General features: G+C 46.5%; 1 protein-coding gene across 1 annotated transcript; it reads right to left on the bottom strand.

Moving 5' to 3' along the window:
* Window positions 1-2,575: 2,575 nt before the first annotated feature.
* On the bottom strand, window positions 2,576-21,970 carry Tnfsf15 (TNF superfamily member 15). The gene is made up of 4 exons (XM_005075109.4): window positions 21,674-21,970; window positions 11,036-11,078; window positions 10,062-10,100; window positions 2,576-6,511 (listed from the first exon to the last, which is right to left on the bottom strand). The coding sequence occupies exons 1-4, from the start codon at window positions 21,869-21,871 to the stop codon at window positions 6,057-6,059; spliced, it is 735 nt and encodes a 244-aa protein (XP_005075166.1). The 5' UTR covers window positions 21,872-21,970; the 3' UTR covers window positions 2,576-6,056.
* Between the last annotated feature and the right edge of the window lie 115 nt (window positions 21,971-22,085).

Here is a 22,085-nt window from a genome sequence, read left to right as displayed (position 1 = left end):
ATGGATCTCTTTGAGTTTGAGGACAGCCTGGTCTACCAAGTGAGTTCTGGGACAGCCAGGGATATACAGAGAGACCTTGCAAAAAAAATTGGCAATTTAGGCTAGTTCCCATTACTACTGACTGAGCACCAGAAGCAAGCTGGTCTATGGCTCTGGGAAGAAATGGAAGTGTTGAGCCCTTTTGATTATTTACTTATTTACTTATTTGACAGAATCTCACTTTGTAGCTCAGGTGTGCCTCCTATTTTAGACTCCCGAGTTCTGGGATCACATGCATATACTACCATGCCTAGCTCTCTTTTAAGTGATTTTGATTGCTTTTGTGTGCATCTCTATGCATAGATGTGTGCAAGTGCGTGTATGTGTTAGCCAGAGGGGGGCATTGGATGTCTGTGTCTAGCACGCTATCATTTCTCTGGACACAGGGTCTCTACTGAATATGGAGCCCACTGTTTGTCCCCACAGACTGGTGACCAACAAGTCCCTGCCATCCTTCTGTCTTCCAACTTCTCAAGCACTGGGGGTCCAGGTGTCTGTGGCCACCCCTGGCTTTTTACATAGGTCCTGGGGATCTGAACTCAGAACCTCATGCTTAAGCAGCAGAAACCCTTACTCACTGATCACCTCCTCAGCCCTTGGCTGCTGTTTGCATGGGAGGCACAGGCATAACTCCAGACACAGGGTCCTAGCTCCATCAAGTGCTCCCATTCTATTTCTGTTCTTTCAGGGATGTTCACCACAAAACCAAGCCAGAGCTGCAGCCTCTGGCTTCACTAATGGAAGCCAGTGGACTCACCCTGTTCACCTTTCTTCTCGTTTACTGGGGTGACTCAATCTGTTTGTGTTTCAGTCTATTATAATCATTCTGAGGGTATGAATAGCTAGATGCAGTTTTTCATATCTATGTGTATGTGATATGCATGCATATGTGTGTGTTCTCATGTGTGAAGGTATACACTTGTGTGTGTGTGCGTGCACGTGTGCATACTTACGTGCATGCATGGGCGGGGGGCTCATGGTTGACGTCAGGAATTTGCTTTCCATCTTATTCAGTACAGTGGGACCTCTCAGCTGAACCCGGAGCTCGATGATACAGCTGGTTTCATCAACCAGCTTGCTTTAAGCATCCCCGTCTTACCTTCCAAAGCTGGAGATGCAGAAGGCTGCCACTCTCCACGTAGCTTTGTGGGATCCAAACTCAGATTCTCTTGTTCATGTTGTGAGCATTTTAGTGGCTGAGCCATGTCCCCAGTCCCCTAGAGTCATTGAAAATAGCAACAACAAAACAAAAACAAAAAATAGTCCAAAGAGGTTACCCTTGGATACTTATCCAGAAAGATAAATGAACTGATTGATGCAAGAATTGACATCATCTGTCCATGGCTCCCAAATCCATTGAAGATCACTCCAATGCCAAGGGTTTGGGTCACCACCTAGGGCCATGTTTACATCCATGGACCTTTCTATTGCAGGGGCCATGCTGATCTGAGTGGCTTCAGCTGCCACCTGGGGCCATGGAGACATCCAGGCCTGGGCTGGTGTGATGATCGTATCTGGGTCTGTGGTCCTACCATAGCCAGGGTCTGTGTTAATGTCCACAGCACCTGGTGCCACCAAAGGTCACATGGATGTCTGGGGTCTAGGTTGAAACCTGTGGCCATGTTGATGTCTGGGGCTGTGTTGCCACCAGAGTCATGCCAGTCTGGTTGGCTTGTGCTGTCACATGGGGCCATGGTGTCCTCTGGGCCCATGCTGCCAAGGGCCACGTCTGGGCCTGCGTCCCTGCTGCACTTAGGGCCCATGTTGCTGCAGGGTCATAGGAACCATTCTTGTTGAAATCCAAAGGCTGTGCTGAGCTGGCCCTGCCCCTCACTGGTCCTGGGGTAGCTGACCCCATCCCTAGTGGGAGAACCCTCCCCACTTGTGGGAGATGACGCCACCAATCACCATGGGCTTAGGAGAGCTGACTCTGGTGGAGTGGGCCTAGGAGAGCAGGCTCTGACCCTCACCTAACAGGGGCGGTCCTACTGTCCCAGACTGACCAGCTCAGCTACCACCCAGACCCACATCCTGGGACTTGGGTTGGCTCACCCTAACATCTACCCATCTGTGACCTGCTGGAACATATGAAGGGACTGGTCCTGGAAGGACAGCAGCAGGATCTCCATGACTTGGGGCCATAGTGGGCTATCCAAGAGGGCTTTTAGTGAGGGTCCAGTGATGATGGTGTGCCAGAGGTCTTGAACCAGACCAAAGATCCGTTGCAATGACCATTTTGCTGGTGGGGCTGATTGGACTAAAGTGTATACTTCCTGACACACTGTAGCACCCAATGCCACTAGGATAAATGGAGAAGTGTTCAAAGATGGAGGAGTGAGGATTTTTCTTCCGTTTGTTTCAATTTTTTTTGTGTGTGTGTGGGGGTTCCTTTCAGGGAGGATGCTGCCGGGCTGAGGGACAGAAATATGGAGACTGGGAAGTGAGTGGGGATTGGGTGCATGATGTGAACTTCACAAAGAATCAATAAAGAATTATGTTATGATAAAAAGAATTGACAATCAAATTTCTACAGCCTTCAATGCCAGTTTATTAAATTACAATTATTATATATGTTAACATATATAATCTTTCATTTACAGAAATTAGAATTCAAACATGGGATGCATACTAGTTAATCACATACCCAACAACATACAATATGCATTTTACCATGGTGTTGTGACGTTTTAACATAAAACATACAACCAATGAAAGCACATAGGGCTTATCACTAAAATCAGGCAAACACACACATTTGTTCAGCCTGTATGCCCTCTGAGACAAAAGAGGGGAAAATGGTGTGTCTTAATCACTTTAAGACTAAAATCACGTACACTCACTATTCTGTTTACTCATTACTGTGAGTCTCTTTCCCCCTGTGTGCACACAGCAGAGCTGGACTCGCCTGTCACTGACCCTCTAGTCTTGAAAGCATCTAGGTGTGCTCCAAAAATTAAAAAATAAAATAAAACCCCCAAGTTAGTCAACAATTCACAGATCAAATTAAAAGGCTGCTGAGCATGGAATCAGGGAACACGAAGCTGAGTTTTGTCTTAACACTCCTTCAAGCTACTGCCCAGCACTAAGCTATGTTACCTCTCCTAGCCTGTGTTCCTTCATTCTCGAAGCGATACAAGTTTGGATAGATAAACTCTGTAGCACTTTCTCTACTGGCCATGACTCCAGAGTTGATGGCTGGAGTGAGAGTTAACTCTTCTAGCTCAACGGGAACCACCAAATTCTGGGTGGCCACATGGTCACAGATCTGGAAAAGGGAATCATTTGACTCAATCCCTCCTCTGACCTCCATGATGCAATGGCTTCTACAAAACTCTCTTTTTGCTTGACTCTCTCCAGAGAATGACCAATCACTACCAGGCAAAAAAGTCTACTTGGGGGCAGAAAACTGGTTTAGGTATGGACACCATATGTAAACAGTCTCCTTACTCTTTTACATTACCCCTCAGGCAGCCAAAGATACTTCGTCTGCCTTTCTTCAATTTCTCCTCCAATTGTGTCAAATTGAGTGTCACTTGCCAAGAGTAGAGGGTTGGAAGACAAAACATCTAGCTCTGGCTTTTCTATTAACACACTGTGTAGCTCTGGAAAAGTAGCTGCAATTTGGGCTTCTGAGTTTCCTCAAGATGGGTAGATGGAAGAGGCAAATGTATCACAGAGATCAGAAAGTTTTGAGGATAATAGAGTAGGCCAAGCATCAGTGTTGCTACTCTGATCTAATACTGTCACCACTATCAAAGGGCTCACTGAATCCTTCAAAGACTATAAGCCAATATGTTATAATTATGCTAATATTCAGGACAATAATGCAGATTTAAATAAATACTATGGAAAGCAGCAAAACACTCCCAGGATGCTAAGCCCTAAAAACCAGGGGATTTTTGAGGCCAGACGTATCTGCATGTATTTTGCAAGGGACAGAATATAAACAAACCTGCTCTAGAAATTAATCCCCAGTGTCACAATCATGGAAACCTGATTGAGTAAGGACTTGAGAGAAATGGCATGCAAAAGAGCGCTGGCAAGGGCCGTGCCTTGTGCACAGTGTACTCGTGGACTCCTGTAATCTATGCTGACAAGCACAGAACTGGAATTTCCTTTGGAGTGACATAGCTTGCACTGAAATGGATCCAAGGGCTCTGGCATGAGTGGAACCCGATTATGTTTCAGGACATGAAGTGCTAAAACTACACTTTCCCATTTCCCACTTTGCCTTAGTAAAACAGCAAAAATAACCTCAGAAATACAGCCTAGCAATTGTGTTTTGTCAAATGGATATAAAGCCAAGGTCAAAATTCAAGTGACCTATGAATGCTGATTATGGCATTTGCTGGGTACATGGGCATTTCCTCACCTCCAGGCATCCATAAAGTTCTAGCATTTTTAAAGGTGTTTGTGTTAAATTTCAGGCCGGTAAATAACAACTTTTTGTTTGTTGTTTCAATGCTGGGTCTCGCCATAGGGAATTGTAACCTGACATTCCTCTCTCATTTATTTATGGAGGCTGCCCTTGCATAGCTTTTATAAAAAAAAAACGCTCAAGAGGAAATACAAATCATTTTGTTAATGGTCATCTTCATCAAATGGTGCCCATATTCATAATAAGAGAATACCAATTGTCTCAAGTTACCTAATTAATTAGCTAATACATCCAGAGTGATTAAAAGCTCCACAGGCAATGGCAATGCCAATCTGTTAGAATGAGTGGATCTGAGACCAAAATAATTTATTTCTCTGTCTCCAGGGCAAGTACACTCTAAATAAATGTTTATGGAATCGATTTGAGCTCAGCAGCCTTTGAGAAGCATTTAACCCGAAAAGCATTTCTCACTAAATTAATCATTTTCCAAACCACATGCCCCTTTCCCAAATCCTTGAATATATTACTTTATCTTTAAGGACCAGCCTGTGTTCTATTTTTTATTTTAATTTAAGATAAGGTTCTTTATTTTAAGATAGCCCAGGCTTGCCTGAAAATTACTGCTTAGCTCAGGTTGTCCTCAAACTCATGGCAATCCTCCTGGCTCAGTCTCCCACATGGTGGGATTACAGATGTGTACCACCATCCCTGACTCCATCACATGTCTTGCTTTTAAAAGCAGTAGCCTCATATTCGCTGTCGGAACAGCACCTTGGAAACAGAAGGGCTCGTTTCAGTTCAATCAAAAATGTTTGATATATATACATATATACATATGTATATATGTATACACACACACACACACTGAACCTGGGGCTCACCAATTTGAGTAGCTTGGCTGGCTAGAAAGTTGCAGGGAGAGAGAGAGAGAGAGAGAGAGAGAGAGAGAGAGAGAGAGAGAGAGAGAGAGAGAGAGAGAGAGAGAGAGAGAGAGAGAGAGAGAAATTATGAGCTCCAGTTTTCATCAATCAGGAGCAAAGTGAACACCTGGTGGGAATCTTTCCAGAGCCGTAACATCTCAGGATGCCAGGAGATCCCTGTCTTGGGTAAGCTTCCAAGCCATCCAGATCACCCATGGGCAGCCCTGAAGGCCATGACACAAAGCTTGGGTTTGGTGGAGGAGGTGAGCGGGTCACTCTGGCTGCTTTGGACAAGCCCTCTTCAGTAAGTCTGTGTTGCTTGACGTGCTCATGCACCACGGAGACAGACACAGTCATTCTCCGTTTCTGACCATGGAGCCAGACTGGAATCACTGACTAAGCATCCTCCACTGACCGACGAACAGGAAAGAGGGCACCTGGAAACACCACGTCCTGAGAGCAGTGGATTGCGCCATTGGAGATGGGCGTCTCAGCTTTTAAAACCCAGCTCTGCCAAATATGAGCTCTTCTGAATTTTCTATTTACTGTCTCAGACCATAAGGTATATAGAAGATCAATTTTGGGTTCCTAAGTTATGTAGCTAAACCACTGTCCCCAATCCCTGATATCCCCAAGCTCCTGATTATAGTTCCATACGAGCAAAGAAAATTGGAAAGTAGGAGGCAAGGAGGTTCTGCATGATTATGGTTGCTTTCCCCTTATAGCAAGAAGGCTCCAAAGAAAGTTTTATCTTCTTTTGTGTAATCCACCAAGGAGATGTCACTGACATTGACCATCAGCCTGTCCCCTTCTTCCAGGGAGAACATAGCCCCAAGGTAGAGGGGCTGAAACCAGTTGCTGCTTATTTCACACACAGACTTGGTCCCTGTGAGGAGGTGGGCAGGCTCCGGGTAGTTGTCTGTTACCTTGGTGATTACCACAATGATGGATTCTGGCCTGTTTGGTTGTCTCCCTTGGCTGGTGTCGCCACACCTGGATTTGAGCCCTCGGAATGTGATCTGGGAGTAAATGAAATAGTCTCCCGACTCTGGGATCACCAGGAATTTGTTGGTGTAGTTCATCCGGTTCTTGGTAAATGCCAAACCTAGTTCATGCTCCCAGTGCAGGGCGGGGAACTGATTTTTCAGATGTGGCACTGGAGTTTGTTTAAGAACTGCAAATATAAGAGAGAAGTTTGATTGGCACAGACCAGAACCTGTGGCCTTTGGTAAAGTCTTGTGCTATTTTTCTGTCTGTTTTCTGTGCGTGTGTGCGTGTCCATGTGTGCGTGTCCGTGTGTGTGTGTGTGTGTGTGTGAGTGTGTGCATGTGTGTGTATGAGTGTTGTGTGGGTGCGTGTGTGTATTGTGTGTGTATATGCACGTGTGTCCATGCTTGTGTGAGTGTGTGTGTGTGCTGTGTGTGTGCATGTGTGTTGTATGCATGCGTGTGTGTGTGTGCTCACATGTGTATGTGCACCTGTGTGCCTGCTTGTGTGTGTGTGTTTGAGTGGTCTTATGTCTACGTGTACATGTACATGTGGAGGCCAGAGCTGGAAGTGGGGTGCCCTCTTCGGTTGTCCTCCCCCTGTTTACAGGATTTTTCACTGAACCTGGGGCTCACCAATTTGAGTAGCTTGGCTGGCTAGAAAGTTGCAGGGACCCACCTGTCTCTGTTGCTCCAGTGTTAGGGACACAGGCATGTGTGGTTGTGCCTGGATTTTCAGGTGGGTGCTGGGGATCCAAGTTTTAGTCCTCCCGCCTCCCAGCAGGCACTTTACAGACTGAGCCATCTTCCTAGGCCCGGTTTCCCGCACTCACTGTCCTTGGTGACTCCAAGAGCTTATGCAATGTCATTCACAGTCAGAACTGTGGCATTTCTGATAATGTACATTTGTGTCCTGGTGGTGTGCTCATTCGGATTTGACTCATTATAAATTTTTTTCTTTTTCTTTTTTGAGATAGCATTTCTCTGTGTGGACCAGGCTGGCCTCAAATTCACATAGACCCAACTGCCTCTGCCTCCCAAATCTGGGATTAAAGGTGTGTGCCACCACCACCTGGCTAATGTTTTTTCTTATTTACAAATTGCTGTTCTACATGGACACAGTGAAAGTTATGAAATCCTTCATTCTTCTCTGTACCTGAAAATAATTTACTGCTAACAGCTTGCTCATCCAGGACAAGTCCCAACACCATACTATCCCAGTCCTCATTCCTGGACTATGAATGATGAATCCACCTGTTATCCTCACTGACCAGTTGGAAAAAGATCCATGCGGAATCAGTGTTTTGCAGGCCCCTCCTCTTTGCCTCACCCTCAGCCTGACCAGCACCCAGTTGTCGGGAAGATAAAGCTGACGTAGGACTGCTACATTCTCTGAGTAGCTCTGACAACTCTTTATCCTCCTTCCCCATGTCTGGTTCATTCCAGCTTCTGTCCATTCCTTACAAGGAATAGGCCTTTTAGCTTCACCAGAGAAACTGGCTGGCTTTGTGTCAAAGCCAGATCCCAAATGTAATATTTCCATGATTGTACCAGTATCCTTCCCATCCACAGTTCTGTACTGATCATGTACCCCATTATGGTTACAAAAATACTGGGGTGGGGGAAGGGCATCTGTTGATCACTCTGTCTCTTTTCACATTTCCCTAAAAAACACAGTAAAACTCTTCACATTGTATTAGGAGTTAAAAGCCAGCCGGAAGCACTTAACGCACATGGGGAGGAGATGTGTAAGTTTTATCAATGCTATGTCATTTTTATATAAGGGACTTTAGCATCTGAAGACTGAACCGTTTGCCAGAGATCCTGGAAACATCTAACCACCAATATGGAATTTATGACATAACTGTACTCTCTTCTCTCTCATTCTCCTTCCTTCCAGAAGAATGCCTTTTTCACACTGCCATCTTACTTAATCTGTGCTTGTTTTTATTTGGCATGTCTTTCCTTTAAAAAGAGAGAAATAGCACTCCCGAGAAGGAACAAAGGAGGTATAAAACCCATGGCTATTGGGGGAATACACTCATCTTTACTAACATTCATGCTTCAGACAAACCCTGTTTCAATTAGAAGGGAAGGAGGGAGGGGGAGAGGAGAGGAGAGGAGAGAGAGAGAGAGAGAGAGAGAGAGAGAGAGAGAGAGAGAGAGAGAGAGAGAGACCAACCCAGTCATTACATCAAAACACGGTGATCTAATGTCACAAAGCAGGCAGTAATCAATAACGAATTACCTGAGGACATGTTGGGACCAGAGACTCAGAATATTTTGGCAATTCTTCTCCCACAGTGACTGGGTCAAATATAAGCCAATGCAAATAGACTTGTGGAACGGAGGAAAGCTGGGCCTTGGGCCACTTGGGCCCAGCACCAACTCTGATTCCACCCCACGCAAAGCTCTTTAACCAACTGTGCATGTTGGATTTCTCTTATGCACCTCACATCTCGCCTGGAAGCTGAGGACAGGGCTCTTTAGAGCCTTGTTCTGAAGATGAAGTGGACAGACCAAGTGTGGGCATTTTATAGATTACAATAAGCTGGGTACAACTGGGCTTGGTTTTTCTGTTCAAATAAAGCACCATGTCTCATTTAGACAGATTAAAGAGTAAGCCTGTGTCATTTTATGTATTTTATATGTTCTTATGTTTGCATCACTCCTACATACATATTATATAAAACATATTGGTCAATGCTTTATGAAATATGTCTGTAGTTAAAGGAAATAAATAGAACTAAACATGTTTCAAACCACTGATGTCAAATAGGATAATTGGCAACAAAACTATCACTTTTAGAGGCAATGAAAACATCTTAATTCCCTATAACTGCTTTGGAAACTCACAGCAATCACCATTATGTACTAACACTACAGTTTGGGGAAATCTTCTGTTTTAAGGAACAATTTAACAATCCAATGGGTGACCAGAAACCCTGGTCCTGCTAAGGTGTCTTTCTCATGATAGCTGGACAAGGGTAAGCTTGGTGCATGTCCCGAATGGATGTGGACTCCTGTAGTGTCTACATTAAGTGGCTCTTGGGAAGCTCTGGAGCCTTCACATAGACATCTTGTCAGTCACATGTGGTGGTCTCTGTCCCTTCCCTATGGATGATTGGCATGCCTTCTCAGGTGATGCGTAAGCTAGCCCCACGGTGTCTCCAGAGAGGCAATCCTGCAGCCTACCTGAGTGTTGTCCTCTACCGCTTTCCACCTTAATTTTTGAGATGGGTCTCACAGAACATGGAGCCTAGTGTTTCAGCTAGCCTGACTGTCCAGTGAGCTTCTGAGATCTGACTGACCCTGCACTCCAGTCCAGCATTACAGGAATATACTGCGATGTCTGGCTTTATACATGGGTGCTTGGGTCTCAACCCAGGCTCATAAACAACAGCATTTCACTCACTGAGCTATCTCCCCAGACCCTTCAAGTCAGTCAAGGGATCTTTCATCTGCTATAAGTTCCAGAATTACTTTAGAGCCCCAGATGGAGGAAAGCCAACTTTTTAAAAAACCTTTTTTATGGCTGGGCATGTGTATGCCAGAGAAAATCAGGAGAGACAGGTAGAGGGTTAACTCAAGAGGAGTGAGCACCAGAAGGACATGAGTCCTTGGATCTTTCACAGGGATGTTGCCAGTTTGAAGCCACCATAGTGAGTTTTGGTAAATATAATGAAAGAAATCTCAGAACTATGACCCTGGTGTTCAAGGAAGGACATGAAGTCTTACTTGTCAGGTGTGCCCGTGGCTTAGCTCTGGAAGGCGTGTCTGTAACAAGAAGAGAAGTATACTTTAATAATGGGTAACAGAGAAAAGACAGCACCTGTAATGGGAAAGAAACATCAACCCCATCTCATGCAGTTCAGCTTCATGCCTTGTAGGCTTTGATTGGTTTGTGTATGGTATCTGTAGAATGTACCACTGGGGACATGGGAGACTTAGGAGTATGAGTCTTGAGTGCAAAGGACTTTGGGCAAGTTGCCTGGCATGGACTCTGTTCTCCTACCTCTGAGATAGGCACAGTAATCTCCCTGGCTCATTGCTTCTCCAAGGCTGTTCTGAGAGAGCCAGATGACTTTCTGTATTCCTGTCGTTCTTTTACTATATCCACTGAAGAGTACGGGTAGCACAACAGAGGAGGGATGGCACAAGCAGGTTCCACTCTGTTGCTCCATGACCTTGGTGGATCCTTTTCCCTTTCTAGGCCTTTTTCTCATTAGTATTTGAGAAGGACCTTATAATTTCATGTTGGCTTTTGTATTAAAGTTAAACGTGTTCTCTACTATAGAATCTATTGATAAAGATTATTTTGATGATAAACAGCAAAATCTATTGTGTACTTTTGCTGTTTTGGGAACTGCTCTCAGAGTTAGCTAATTTCATCTACACTTGCCTGACCAGAAAGGATAACCATTGTCAGAAGTGAATGAGTGCAGATAGCTGGATTGATCTGTCTGAAGGTTGCATTGCCTAGCATATCTGTGAGCTGGGAGTTTGGGTCAGGCAGTAGGCCGTACATGTAGACAGAGCAGAGTTGTGACTTTTAAACAGTGAGTGAAGAGCCTCATTATTCTTTAAGTCTGTCTGCATCCCTTGACTTAGCAATGTGGCAATTAAAGACCCACCTCCAACTGCCTACATCCTAAGACTATCAGAAACTCCCTCATTCCCCACAAGAAAAGGCATCAAAGATGATCACTTACAAACTGGCTGTGGTGAAGGTTCAGACTTCTCTTCTGTTATAGCCTGTTGAGAAGGAAAGATACAGTTCAGTCCTTGCAGCCCATCTTGCCTCAATACACACAGAGAGATGCCCATAAGACTCTGCTGCTGTCTATGCCTTGCTCCTCTACTGGGAAGGAAATGGCATTGGAACATCTCAGTTGGTGGGAATCTTGCATCTCAGCTCTGCACTCCCCTTTAGAGACCCCCATGTCCTCTCTCTCTTATCTTTATTTCTTAGCTTGAGAGCTTTCCTGCTGTATCCTAGGAGACCTAAGCATCCTGTCATTGCTTGTAGTAAACCAATAGTGGGAGTTACTTTATTTTTTCCTCACTATATTTTGAAGATTTGAACTATTCTTTGTATTGGCATTTACTAATTGTGCATCATGGAGGACTTCATAAAGACATTCTCAGCCAAGTATATCATGTAGTTTGACTATATTAACCCTCTTATATTCGGATCTTCTCCTCTCTTTCTCCCAAACTACACTTCTTTTTCCCAGATAGGCTTGGTTTGATTTCATGTAACCCGCCCCTCTACAGTCATATCCATATCATATATATCCATCTCTCTTTATAAATGATTGCATATAATTTACGGTCCACATATGAAAGAAATCATGCAATATTTGTCTCTCTGAGTCTTTTTTTTTTTTTTGGTTTTTCGAGACAGTTTCTCTGTGGCTTTGGAGGCTGTCCTGGAACTCGCTTGGTAGTCCAGGCTGGTCTCGAACTTACAGAGATCTGCCTGCCTCTGCCTCCCGAGTGCTGGGATTAAAGGCATGCGCCACCAACTCCTGGCCTCTCTCTGAGTCTTAAGGAATGATCCAGACAAAGAAATAATGGCTACACTTTCTTCCTATCAGCCTTGCCGTTCTTCCTTGTTTCCATGGAACACATGAAGAATTCTTCCACTATCACAATCCCAAGTCATGAGTCATTTCAGATTTTCATGATAAAGGAAAAGCAGCTATCTTGGCATCAGATAGACATGCATGTGGATTGTGGTTCTGTCCTTTGCCAATGATGAGATCTTGTGAAAAACACTTTCCTCTCTGAGTGTAGTGCATCCATTTATAAAGTGGGGATACTAACACCCCCAAACTTAATTGACTTGGAGAACTGAGGTGAAGATCAGATAAGAAAATGCTCTAGTCATGTCAAAGAACATGTGGAAAAGGCAAAACTCGCCACTCCCAGGCCTGAGCACAAGGCTCAGGAGCAAGACAGGCCCTGGACTTACTACTAATAGTAACATCATCTTTTCACACTTATGACGCCTTTACAAGCCAGTCTTCTGATTTAGATCTTGTAATTACACAGTCTCCACTACAGGTTATTTTATTTCTCACTACCATGGACATCTGATCTATGTCTACAACTAAACATCTGCATGTGCGTGCGTGTGCGTGTGTGTGTGTGTGTGTGTGTGTGTGTGTGTGTGTGTGTTTGAGAGGGAATAGATGTGTAAGTGCAAGGGAACAGGCTCTGACACAGGGGAGTGTGCACCATTAGCACCAGTGTGTCTGGGCCTTGCTTATTGCTCTCTGGGTCCCCCTAAAGCCTCCTGGTAGAACTGCATACCTTTGGTTTTTTCCTTTCATCTATTTTCTAGGTCCTCCCTGGAGGGTCAGCTAGAGCGAATTCTGTTCTGATCAGGATTCTACTTTGCTCATAATCCTTTGGTGGCTCCTCATATTCTTCATGATACAGTTCTGTATTTTTGCAAAACTACATCTTATTTATTTTTGTGTAGGTGTGTACATGCGTAGTGCATGTGTGGAGGTCTGAGGACAAGTTGTGCTAATCTGTGATTTGCTTTCACCCCGAGGGTTCTACATCTGCCTTGTCAACCGTTTGCTTTTCTTTGTTCCCCAGACATAGAAACATCCAGATGTACGAGTGAAGAGATTTACAAGAACAAAGAGGGTGGTTCTTGCTTATGTATGTTGGCAGCATATCCCCCAGCCTCACAAAACACTCTGTGTTAGATGCTATTCATATCCCCATAGTGACAGTGGGGCTCACCAAATGCCCTACATTCCACATGTGGTGGAATAACATGTTAACTCTGGTCAGGTGACTCCAGGATTTCAAGACAGAAATCCTTCTTCTTACAGCTTATGGACAAGCCCCTGATGTGTTGAGGCAGAAGATAACAGGGTCATCAAGGTAACAGTGGGGCAAGTTCAAGGTTCGTTAAACAGGAGTGTGAAGAGCTGTGGAAGCCAGTCTGAACGGGTGCTTACAGGTCCTGACATGTTAGCCAGATGATGGAGAAGTAATAGCCACACTGGACATGCTAACAGATTGTGCAAGAATAAGGAGACCCAATTGCACACAGGGACAGCTGGAAAATGGAAAGGCTCCCTGCTAGGGAATGAAGACACCATAAATATATACCCAGGGTCTTGGAAAAACTAAACAATTGCTGAGACAAACTGTCCCACACCCGTAATTTGCTGACTTGAGGGGTAGAGATGCACCCCAGAGGTGGCCTGGTTTCTGTCTGGTGCCTGACTTGCCATGGGCAGAATCGATACAAGAATTGGTTGCTTGACGAGGCAGAGCGTGGGAAGTGAGTTACTCAACGAGAACTGGGAGATCTTGATTGAATCTACTCACGGTAAGCAAAAAGTTTACCTGCCTTGGTTGCGTTTCTCTTGCCTTCATTTACTTCTCTTCTGAGAAACTGTATCATTCTTCCTGCTCATGCTGGCGGAACAGATACTCTGCACACATTTTGGAACATTCTTCTTTGATTAAGAAGCCCAGGACTGCGAGCAGGAATCTGGGATATGCACACAGGTTCCTGATGACTCTGTTGGGTTTCTATTACCTGGACACATGATTGTCATATATGGTTGGGATGCAGGGTTTTAGTGGTCCAGACCACCACTAGATATGGAGGCTGAGCTGGTGCCCTGCTGGAAAATACTGAAGACCACACCACTCCCAATATCTGCAGGAAAAAAATAAGAGGGGACTCTGCCTTCCTTTCCTTTACTGATTTTTAGAATAATGACTGCCGTGGAGGGGGAGCTAGGGTTATCGGGTGCAGCAATGAATGAGGTGTGAGGGAGAACAGTAGCTTGTCTGGGGAAAGATTCAGGAGCCAAGCATCACCCGCGCCTGTTTTCCAAACAGCCGCTCGCAGCACCAGGGCAATAAGACAACTTTCTCGTCCTCTTAGCCTGGTTTCTCCCATCACTTCTAAGTGACTGCGGATGTGGGGAGATGACAGCTCCAAAAGACTGCTGCGTTAGTCTTCAGATTCAGGTTGACCCGGGGCTCAGACCCCGCCTGGAGAATGGGACTTTTCCTCCTGACACGACTTCTCAAACCATGGGCTGAGAATAAGGATCCTGTTCTATTTGTTGTGACGATGTTTTCCCTCCAGGAGAGCTGGTCAGGCAGAAGGGCTGGTCAGCTTCTCTGCTCACTCTGTCCCCAGTGGCCAGGGAAGTGCCTGTGTTTTTACTGGATTATGTAATGTGCAAGATTAGCAGATTCTCAGACCTCAAGAAGACAGAGGCAGAGTGGGCAATGGCACAAAGCTCAGATTCAGTGACTGTAGCCAGCGTTTCACAACTCAAAACTCTGGGAGAGAGGTATTTTTGGTTAGGCCTGGGGAGATGGCTCAGCACTTAAGACACGTGCTGCTCTCGCAGACAACTCAGGTTTGGTTCCCAGCACCTACGTGGTGGCTCTCAACCACGTAGCTGCAGTTTCAGGGGATCTGATAGCATCTTTGACCTCCTCGGGCACCAGGAACCCGTGCAGTATACACACACCCATACAGGCAAAACATTCGTATACATAAACAAAATAAATAAGTGTAACAACAGCATCAACATTTTAATGGCTTAGAGGTGAGTGGTAATGGCCTGTTAGTGCCACAGTCTCTAGAGTCCCCTAAAATCTGCTTGGAACACAGGTGTGGCTGTGGAAATGTTTACTGAAAGTTGCAAGGGTTGTCCAGAAACCAGAGTGAGGATAAAACAAAAAACACACAAAAAAGCTAATGTACACTCTCATGAGCGTACATCTTTCTGGAACAGTGGGGTGTCTAGGACATGCAGCATATATTAACCCTTGAAATGTAATTGGTAATTTCCCCACTCATCTCCACCCTTTTAATCTTTACAGGTTGCAACAATCTTACTATTCTATGATTTTCCTTCTTTCTTTCATTGATTTTTTTTCTTGGTAAGTTGACTAGTAGTGACCCCTGGTTCAAACTGACTGTGTAATTTGCCTCACACATTTCTTGACTGACTCTACTTTTTCAAACTGGGCAGAAGAAAGGCTGGGGCAAGGAGGAGAAGGCCACTTCTTGCTGGGCTCTGCACTGGGCATTGGTGTGTGAGCCGTTTAATAGACTGAACAAGCTAAGCTTCATCACAGTGATGACAGTCAAAGGTAGGGAGAGGGCCTGGGAGCGGAACCTTTGAGCCTACACATCAGGATCCCTCCAAGAATCCACAGGGAACACAAGCAAACAGGTTAGCAACGAGTTGGTCTTTGAGATTTTCTGGCATTTCCCCAGAAAAATCCCTGTGAGTGTATTTTAACTAATGATCCACTTAGCCTTCCCTCCCACTCTGTAGTCACCTGCTCTGTCTATCCTGTTCACAAACAGGAAGTTATATTCATTTCTTGCTGTCATAATAGCTGCAATTGAAAAGACATTCATGCTTTATGACCCGAGACACTTCTCCAGCACGTCTAGGAGAAACCAGGGCATTTGCAGCTTCCTCTCTCTCTGTGTCTTCAAAAGGATAAATCCACCTGGAAACGGCTTACTTGAGGTCATTTCATTACGTCATCCTGTGTCAGCCTGGACCAGGCTGCCATGGCACATTGGACCTGGGTCAGAATGAAGAGTCAGAGGTTCTCAGCAGAGTGAATTAGGAAATTCCAACTTTGTTGTTTCTTGACTCCTGATCCCAGCCCATCAGCTGACCGCAGTGATTCTTTGCTGGCAGGCTCAGGGAGGCCATACTTGAAGTTGCTATCAATTCATTTCATTTCCTTCTTTCTTTGGGTCCAAGCAATCATGTGCTGTCTGTGCCTTCTCTAGGCTTTTATTGTCTTGCCTGTAAACAAGAGCTGCCTTTGGCTCTGTTTTATGAGAAACGGTGGACTTAGTATCCTTTAGATGTTTGGGAGTGGTCATCCCTTTCCCCAAACACAGACGCTTTGTAGACTTTGCCGGTCCATGGTTTGCTTCTGGACTCTGACTCTTCAGAATACCAGTGTGCATCTGTCTCTAATCATCAGCTTGCTGCTGTTGTCAGCCATTGTGTGGCACGAGGTTCAGGCTGGGAGACGACTTTACACGGTGCAAGAGCTGTGGTGTCCGGTGGCATGCATTCTTTGGCCGGGTGGGGACACAGGAGTTTGCCCAGCTAGTATGGTTCTCTCTCACTCTGCTACAGGCTCAACTGAGGGAGAGGCAGTGACTATTGCATTGCTGCAGCCCGGACCTCCTGGGAGGGACACCGGCAGCTTGCTCTCTTGTCCTGCTTTTGAACTGCCACTGTCCTCCCTGGCAGCTGCTCACAGCCTGACTTTAGAGATAAGCCACCCTTCCAGGTTCTAGCAGGGGTGACTTGTCTGTGAGTCTTCTCCCTCATCTGTTTGTGTCTCTGAGGTGATACAGAGGGCTGTGGCTATTGTCTACCTTCAGAACAGAAAACACTTTGGGCAAGGTAAGAGGCCCATTCAAGAGGAGCACATTAGGGAAATCCTCTGGAGAGCATCCCTTCTGTGCTACCAGATTTCCGGATGCCTTGCAGAATTCCCAGTACAGTGCTAGGAAGAAAGTGCATTCATTCCCTCACTTTATGGACACAGGGTCTGATGTGTTGCCTGGGTCTTTATCCCCCTTTCCATTCAGAAAACACAAGGTGAATGTCTTTGCCAGGCACAGCTAGGTACCTTTCCAAGAGGAAATAGAGCTGGCATTTATTGATCATTACTGTGTTCCAGGCTTTTCTGGGGTGTGGGGTAGGGGAGCGAGTCAGGGAAACAGTGGAGCCCTGCAGGCGTTATCAGAAATGAGATTAAAGGGGACTCAGGAGAGTGTGGGGAGTCTGGGAAGGAAGTACAAATGTGACAGGACTGGGCACAGCCCTCAGCAGGAAGCCCTGCCACATTGCCCAGGCAATTCGATGCTCAGAGTTCAGTACCATTCTATGCCTGGCGTAAGCCCGAGAGGCTTCAGAGTGCTCGGTGCTGGCAGAGTGCTCTGAGTGTGTGTCAAGGGGCGATGACACACGCAGACAGAGGGGCTAGGGCTCCTGTCCCGGAGCAGTGGCAACTATTTGGGACCCTCGAGGATACCTGGGCCATGGTCAAACGCAGCTGACGAAAGGAGTGGTTTGAGGGGAGAGGTTGTGGTGATGGAGTAAGACCGGGGTACACTCGGAAGGTCAAGAAAAGCCCCGCAGCCCCGAAACTGCCCTACTGCCCCCTCTCCTTCAATGGCAGATTCCACAGCAGGTGGGGAAGTTGTGCTCTGTGAAGTAACCTCCCAAGCAGGGAATTTCCCTGCTCAGCATGATGTAAGTGCTGCTGTTGGCTAATCTCCATAATGCCAGACATCTTGCATACCTGATTTCTAATTATCCACATTTCATACAAATGCAAGCAAAGCTCACGGGAAGGGAGATGACGTACTAACTAGGGGCCAGTCTAGAATTTGGACTGGTTTTGAGATTTCAACACATGACTCTGTCTCTGTCTCTCTATCTCTCTCTGTCTCTCTCTCTGTCTCTCTCTGTCTCTCTCTCTCTAAGTAGGGAACGTGTAACATTTTGTTTAAGGAATGCTTATAAACTTTTCCCTCTGTCACTGGTGACCCAGCCACTCACTGGCACTCCGTGCATGTCAGCAAGAAGGGCTAACTTCTCAGCGCTCCCTGGGATACCCCGAGCACTGGTAAACACATACACGTAGGCGAACTCTTTCAGGAAACAAAGCATGTGCTGTTATGTGCTCTTTACAGTGAACTTGTAAGTGCTGGGCTGTGTTGTATCTTTGCCCATACAAATAAAGCAGCAATGTCTTTGTCCCTCCGCAACCTCGAAGCAGATTGCCTGTGATGCGCATCACAACTTGGTTTAAAGATTATTCAATAATAAAAGTATTTCTTTCTCTTCTGCCTTTCTCGAGAAAGAGATCTTTTGGGTTGGGAGACAATTTTGTTTTCCATTATATTTCCTCAGCCTAAAAGTGACAGGCCACCTCTCCGATCACCCCCGCTCCCCCCCCCCCGCTGCAGCCCTAATTTCATGCCAAGCTAGATGTCCTTGGTGCTGAGAGTACTGTAGATTTGATCTGTGAAACTCCTCTCTGGGCTGCCACGGGGGTGGGGTGGGGTGGGGGGGTGGGGGGTGCTGGGAGTGGGTGTGGCTTTCCTCCATGGCGTTACTGAGTGCAGTCTTCCTGTGGTGGGATTGTCTAGAGCCCAGTGCAGTGTGAACAACCCCAACCACCGCCACCCCAATGTAGAGCGGGGCTCGGGTCGTCTGGTTCTTAGCTTGGCTGTTTCTGACTAGAGGTACCAGCTTGGGGAAGTCTCTTCATCCCTACCCCGACGGCAGCTTTCCTAGCTGCCAAACAAAGGCTCCAGGCTGTTTCACTTCCAGTGAAATGGCTTACTTTGAACTCAGAGGAAGTCTTTGATCAGAACCTCAGGCACAGCCTTGTATCTCACAGCTGCCTTCCTGGCCTCTTGCAGAAAGCCTTCCTGGAGCCCTGCCACCCTGCCCGTGGCGAGGCTAGGGAACACTACAGCACCCATATGAGGAAGTGACCTCTTCCCTTTCCCGGCGTTTCACGCATCGACATCGAAGCTCCTTGAGGCCCAAGGTCAAGGTGCCTGGTGGTTGTTTGGTGCGTGGCAATCATATCCCAGTATCCTGAGCGTGCCATTGGGCCACATTCCAGGCATGCAAAAGGCTCCTGCACTAGTCAGTATCCTGACAGAATCGCCCTCTTCTGGATGAAAAGGAAACAGCTGGAAGATATCAAGCAAGGAGCCTGTTTCTTCATGACTGAGCCGGGTTTTATGCTCAGGGCCATGAGAGCTGTATTTTGGCCTAGTTTTCCCTCCTTGGATCTCACATTCTGCCCTCTCCCCCGAGCCTGTAATTCTTTTTTAGGGCCCCCCCTCCCCCTGTTCTACCTCCTTCTCAGCGGGGCTCCTTCCTGGTGAGGCTAGCCTCTTGGCATGACTGCTCCCTGGATACTTTGAACCCTGGCTTCCACTTGAGAGTCTGGTCTGTGGGATCAAGGGTCCAAAGGGGGGAAATGGCCATTGCTTCCTGCCCCCTCTGCCTGCACTTTCCTCTGTCCTAGACTTCTGTATCCTCCAGTCAGACCCTTTCCAAGGTCAGCTTCCTACTAGGCTCCTCTTAAACATTTGTTCTCAGCCTTCCTAACGCTGTGACCCTTTAGTACAGCTCCTCATGCTGTGGTGACCCCCAACCATAAAATTATTTCGTTGCTACTTCATAACTGTAATTTTTTATGAATCATTATGTGTGTGCAGGATATCAGACATGCAAACCCACGTGGGGGTTGTGACCCACACGTTGAGAACTCCTTTCTGTCTGTGCTCCTCAGCAACAGGCCCCTCTTTAAGTCCTGCAAGCTGTTTATAAATGTTTTCCCCCTTAAGCCCTCTCCTCTGAATGGCCAGCAGCTTCTTTTCAGGACCTGGTTGGCAATCCTGTCTTACTCCCTTTTCTTTTCTGTTTTCATGCACTAAGATGTCCCAGAGCCTGGTTTAACAATGTCCTCAAGCATCTCTGTGCCCCCTCCTCCCCTCTGTGCCCCCTCCTCCCCTCTGTGCCCCTCCTCCCCTCTGTGCCCCCTCCTCCCCTCTGTGCCCCTCCTCCCCTCTGTGCCCTCTCCTCCCCTCTGTGCCCCCTCCTCCCCTCTGTGCCCCTCCTCCCCTCTGTGCCCCTCCTCCCCTCTGTGCCCCTCCTCCCCTCTGTGCCCCCTCCTCCCCTCTGTGCCCCTCCTCCCCTCTGTGCCCCTTCTCCCCTCTGTGCCCCTCCTCCCCTCTGTGCCCCCTCCTCCCCTCTGTGCCCCTCCTCCCCTCTGTGCCCCCTCCTCCCCTCTATGGTGGGATGGGAGGTGTTGGATATCAGCGTGGTTCAAGCCTCAAGCACCTGAGTAGGGGAGGCAGGAAGGGGATTCTGAGTAGTTGCTGTTTGTGATAATTTTGCATCCTCCTATCTGGTCTCCTCCCCTGCTGACTCCCTTCCCTGGACTGTACCATCCACTGCCAGACTAGATGGCCTTTTTTGGCTTTTGCCAACATGAGGCTTACAGACAGTATCCTGGTAGTAGGATCCTAGTGCATGCAAGGGATCTCTTCAGAGCCCAGGGAGGCACAGGTTGCTGAGGCCACTTGGTAATACTTTGTTCAAGACAGCTGTCCTCTTCTGACCAGAGTTCCCTGAAGTGCCTCCATTGTGTGTGTCCTGGGGTCAAAACCTGTTCTCCCATTTTCCCATCTCCACAGTTCCCTTATAACTAAGCAGCCTTCCTGGTCTATTTGCACATGTCTACATTTTATAACCCATGACACGTGGCTGCCTGAATCACTGTTTGTTGATCGTGATGGAGTGGTAGGAGTTACACATTAGCCATGGCATGGAAATTGCCCAGGAATGAATAGAGACTAGGTTTACAATTAAGCCTCCCAATTTCTCTTTTAGAATTGAATCGTTGGGATTAAACTTGAATCAGTCATCACAGATCATGTGGACATTTCCCCCCTAAATAGTCTTTAAATAACACACTTTGACCTTTCAGATCCTTCCTGGGAGTTCCCAGTTCTGACTCCTGGTCTCCTCCTGGACACCTGTGCCCTCACAGCCCTAACCCTATTCCCAGAGTCTTTTGGTGACAGTCTTTAGCCCAGGGAGACCTTCGGGTCATTAGGTTCTTAGTTGAGCACTGAAGAAAGTTTCTAAACCCCAGAAGGGGAATTGATTAAACAAATTGTAGCACACACATATAGGAACATAGTATAACCATCTATGCATCATGCTGCCACAGAGTCATTAGCATACAAACAAAACATAGCTTCATACTATGTAGGAAGCTCAGGGTAATCACATTTTATTAAAACTAGAAAGGAATTATATACTTGAGATTGTTAATAGTTTTCATCTCTAAGGACTTATGAGTAAGGCATTATCTTCATTTTCTTTTGTGTGATTTCTGTTTCTTTCCCCTCAATAATCATGCATTATATAATACAATTTAAGAGCATTTTGTTTTTAAGGAAAAGGACTGTTTCCAAAGTATCAGTGCACTATGATTTATGATTGCAATTATTTAAAAAATATGGAGTGTGAAATTATTCTTGTATAAACATGATATGAAACAATTCAGTGCCCTGGAAACACAGAGTTAAGAACCAGATGGGACCTCTCCACCTCTCACACCCCCCCCCATTCTGTATTTCCTTTGTACAGGGAAGCTAGCAATGCTATCCATGGACAGACAGATCTCTCATAGGTCCCAAGCTGGACTATGTGGCTGCCTGTAGAGAGACCACTGATTCCCAAGGCAGAAGCGAGCTTACTCACCCTCAGCACACAGTCTTTTCCAGGGGCCCGGAGCTGGCCAAGCATCAGGAAGGTGCTAAGTCCTGCGAGGATGGAAAACGACAACAGGCAGCAGACAAGAGCCAAGCATGTTTTGTTGCTGGCGCCTAGCCTGGCCCTGGCCTCTGGCATCTCCACTCTGGCTGCTTCCTCGAAGCCCAGCCCCAGCTCCTCAGTCATGCTGTGGCTCTCCTGGTGGCTCTTCTGAGCCCTTCTGACCAGAGACCCCCATTAAATAAGAGAGCAGCTGTCACACTGGGGGAATTAATGCTCTGCCTCTCCTCCCCTTTTCACTCCCCCCTCCCTCTGCAACCCGCCCTGCCCGACTAGGGAATGCGCCGCCTACAACAGAAACTAAGTTTGGTTTAAGAAAAAAAAAAAAAAAGAAAAGGAA

This window comes from Mesocricetus auratus, unplaced genomic scaffold (genome assembly GCF_017639785.1).
Source record: "Mesocricetus auratus isolate SY011 unplaced genomic scaffold, BCM_Maur_2.0 Super-Scaffold_100014, whole genome shotgun sequence".
NCBI classification, from domain to species: domain Eukaryota; kingdom Metazoa; phylum Chordata; class Mammalia; order Rodentia; family Cricetidae; genus Mesocricetus; species Mesocricetus auratus.
The sequence above is the reverse complement of the archived record's forward strand: the minus strand, read 5'-3'. Positions and strand labels throughout refer to the sequence as shown.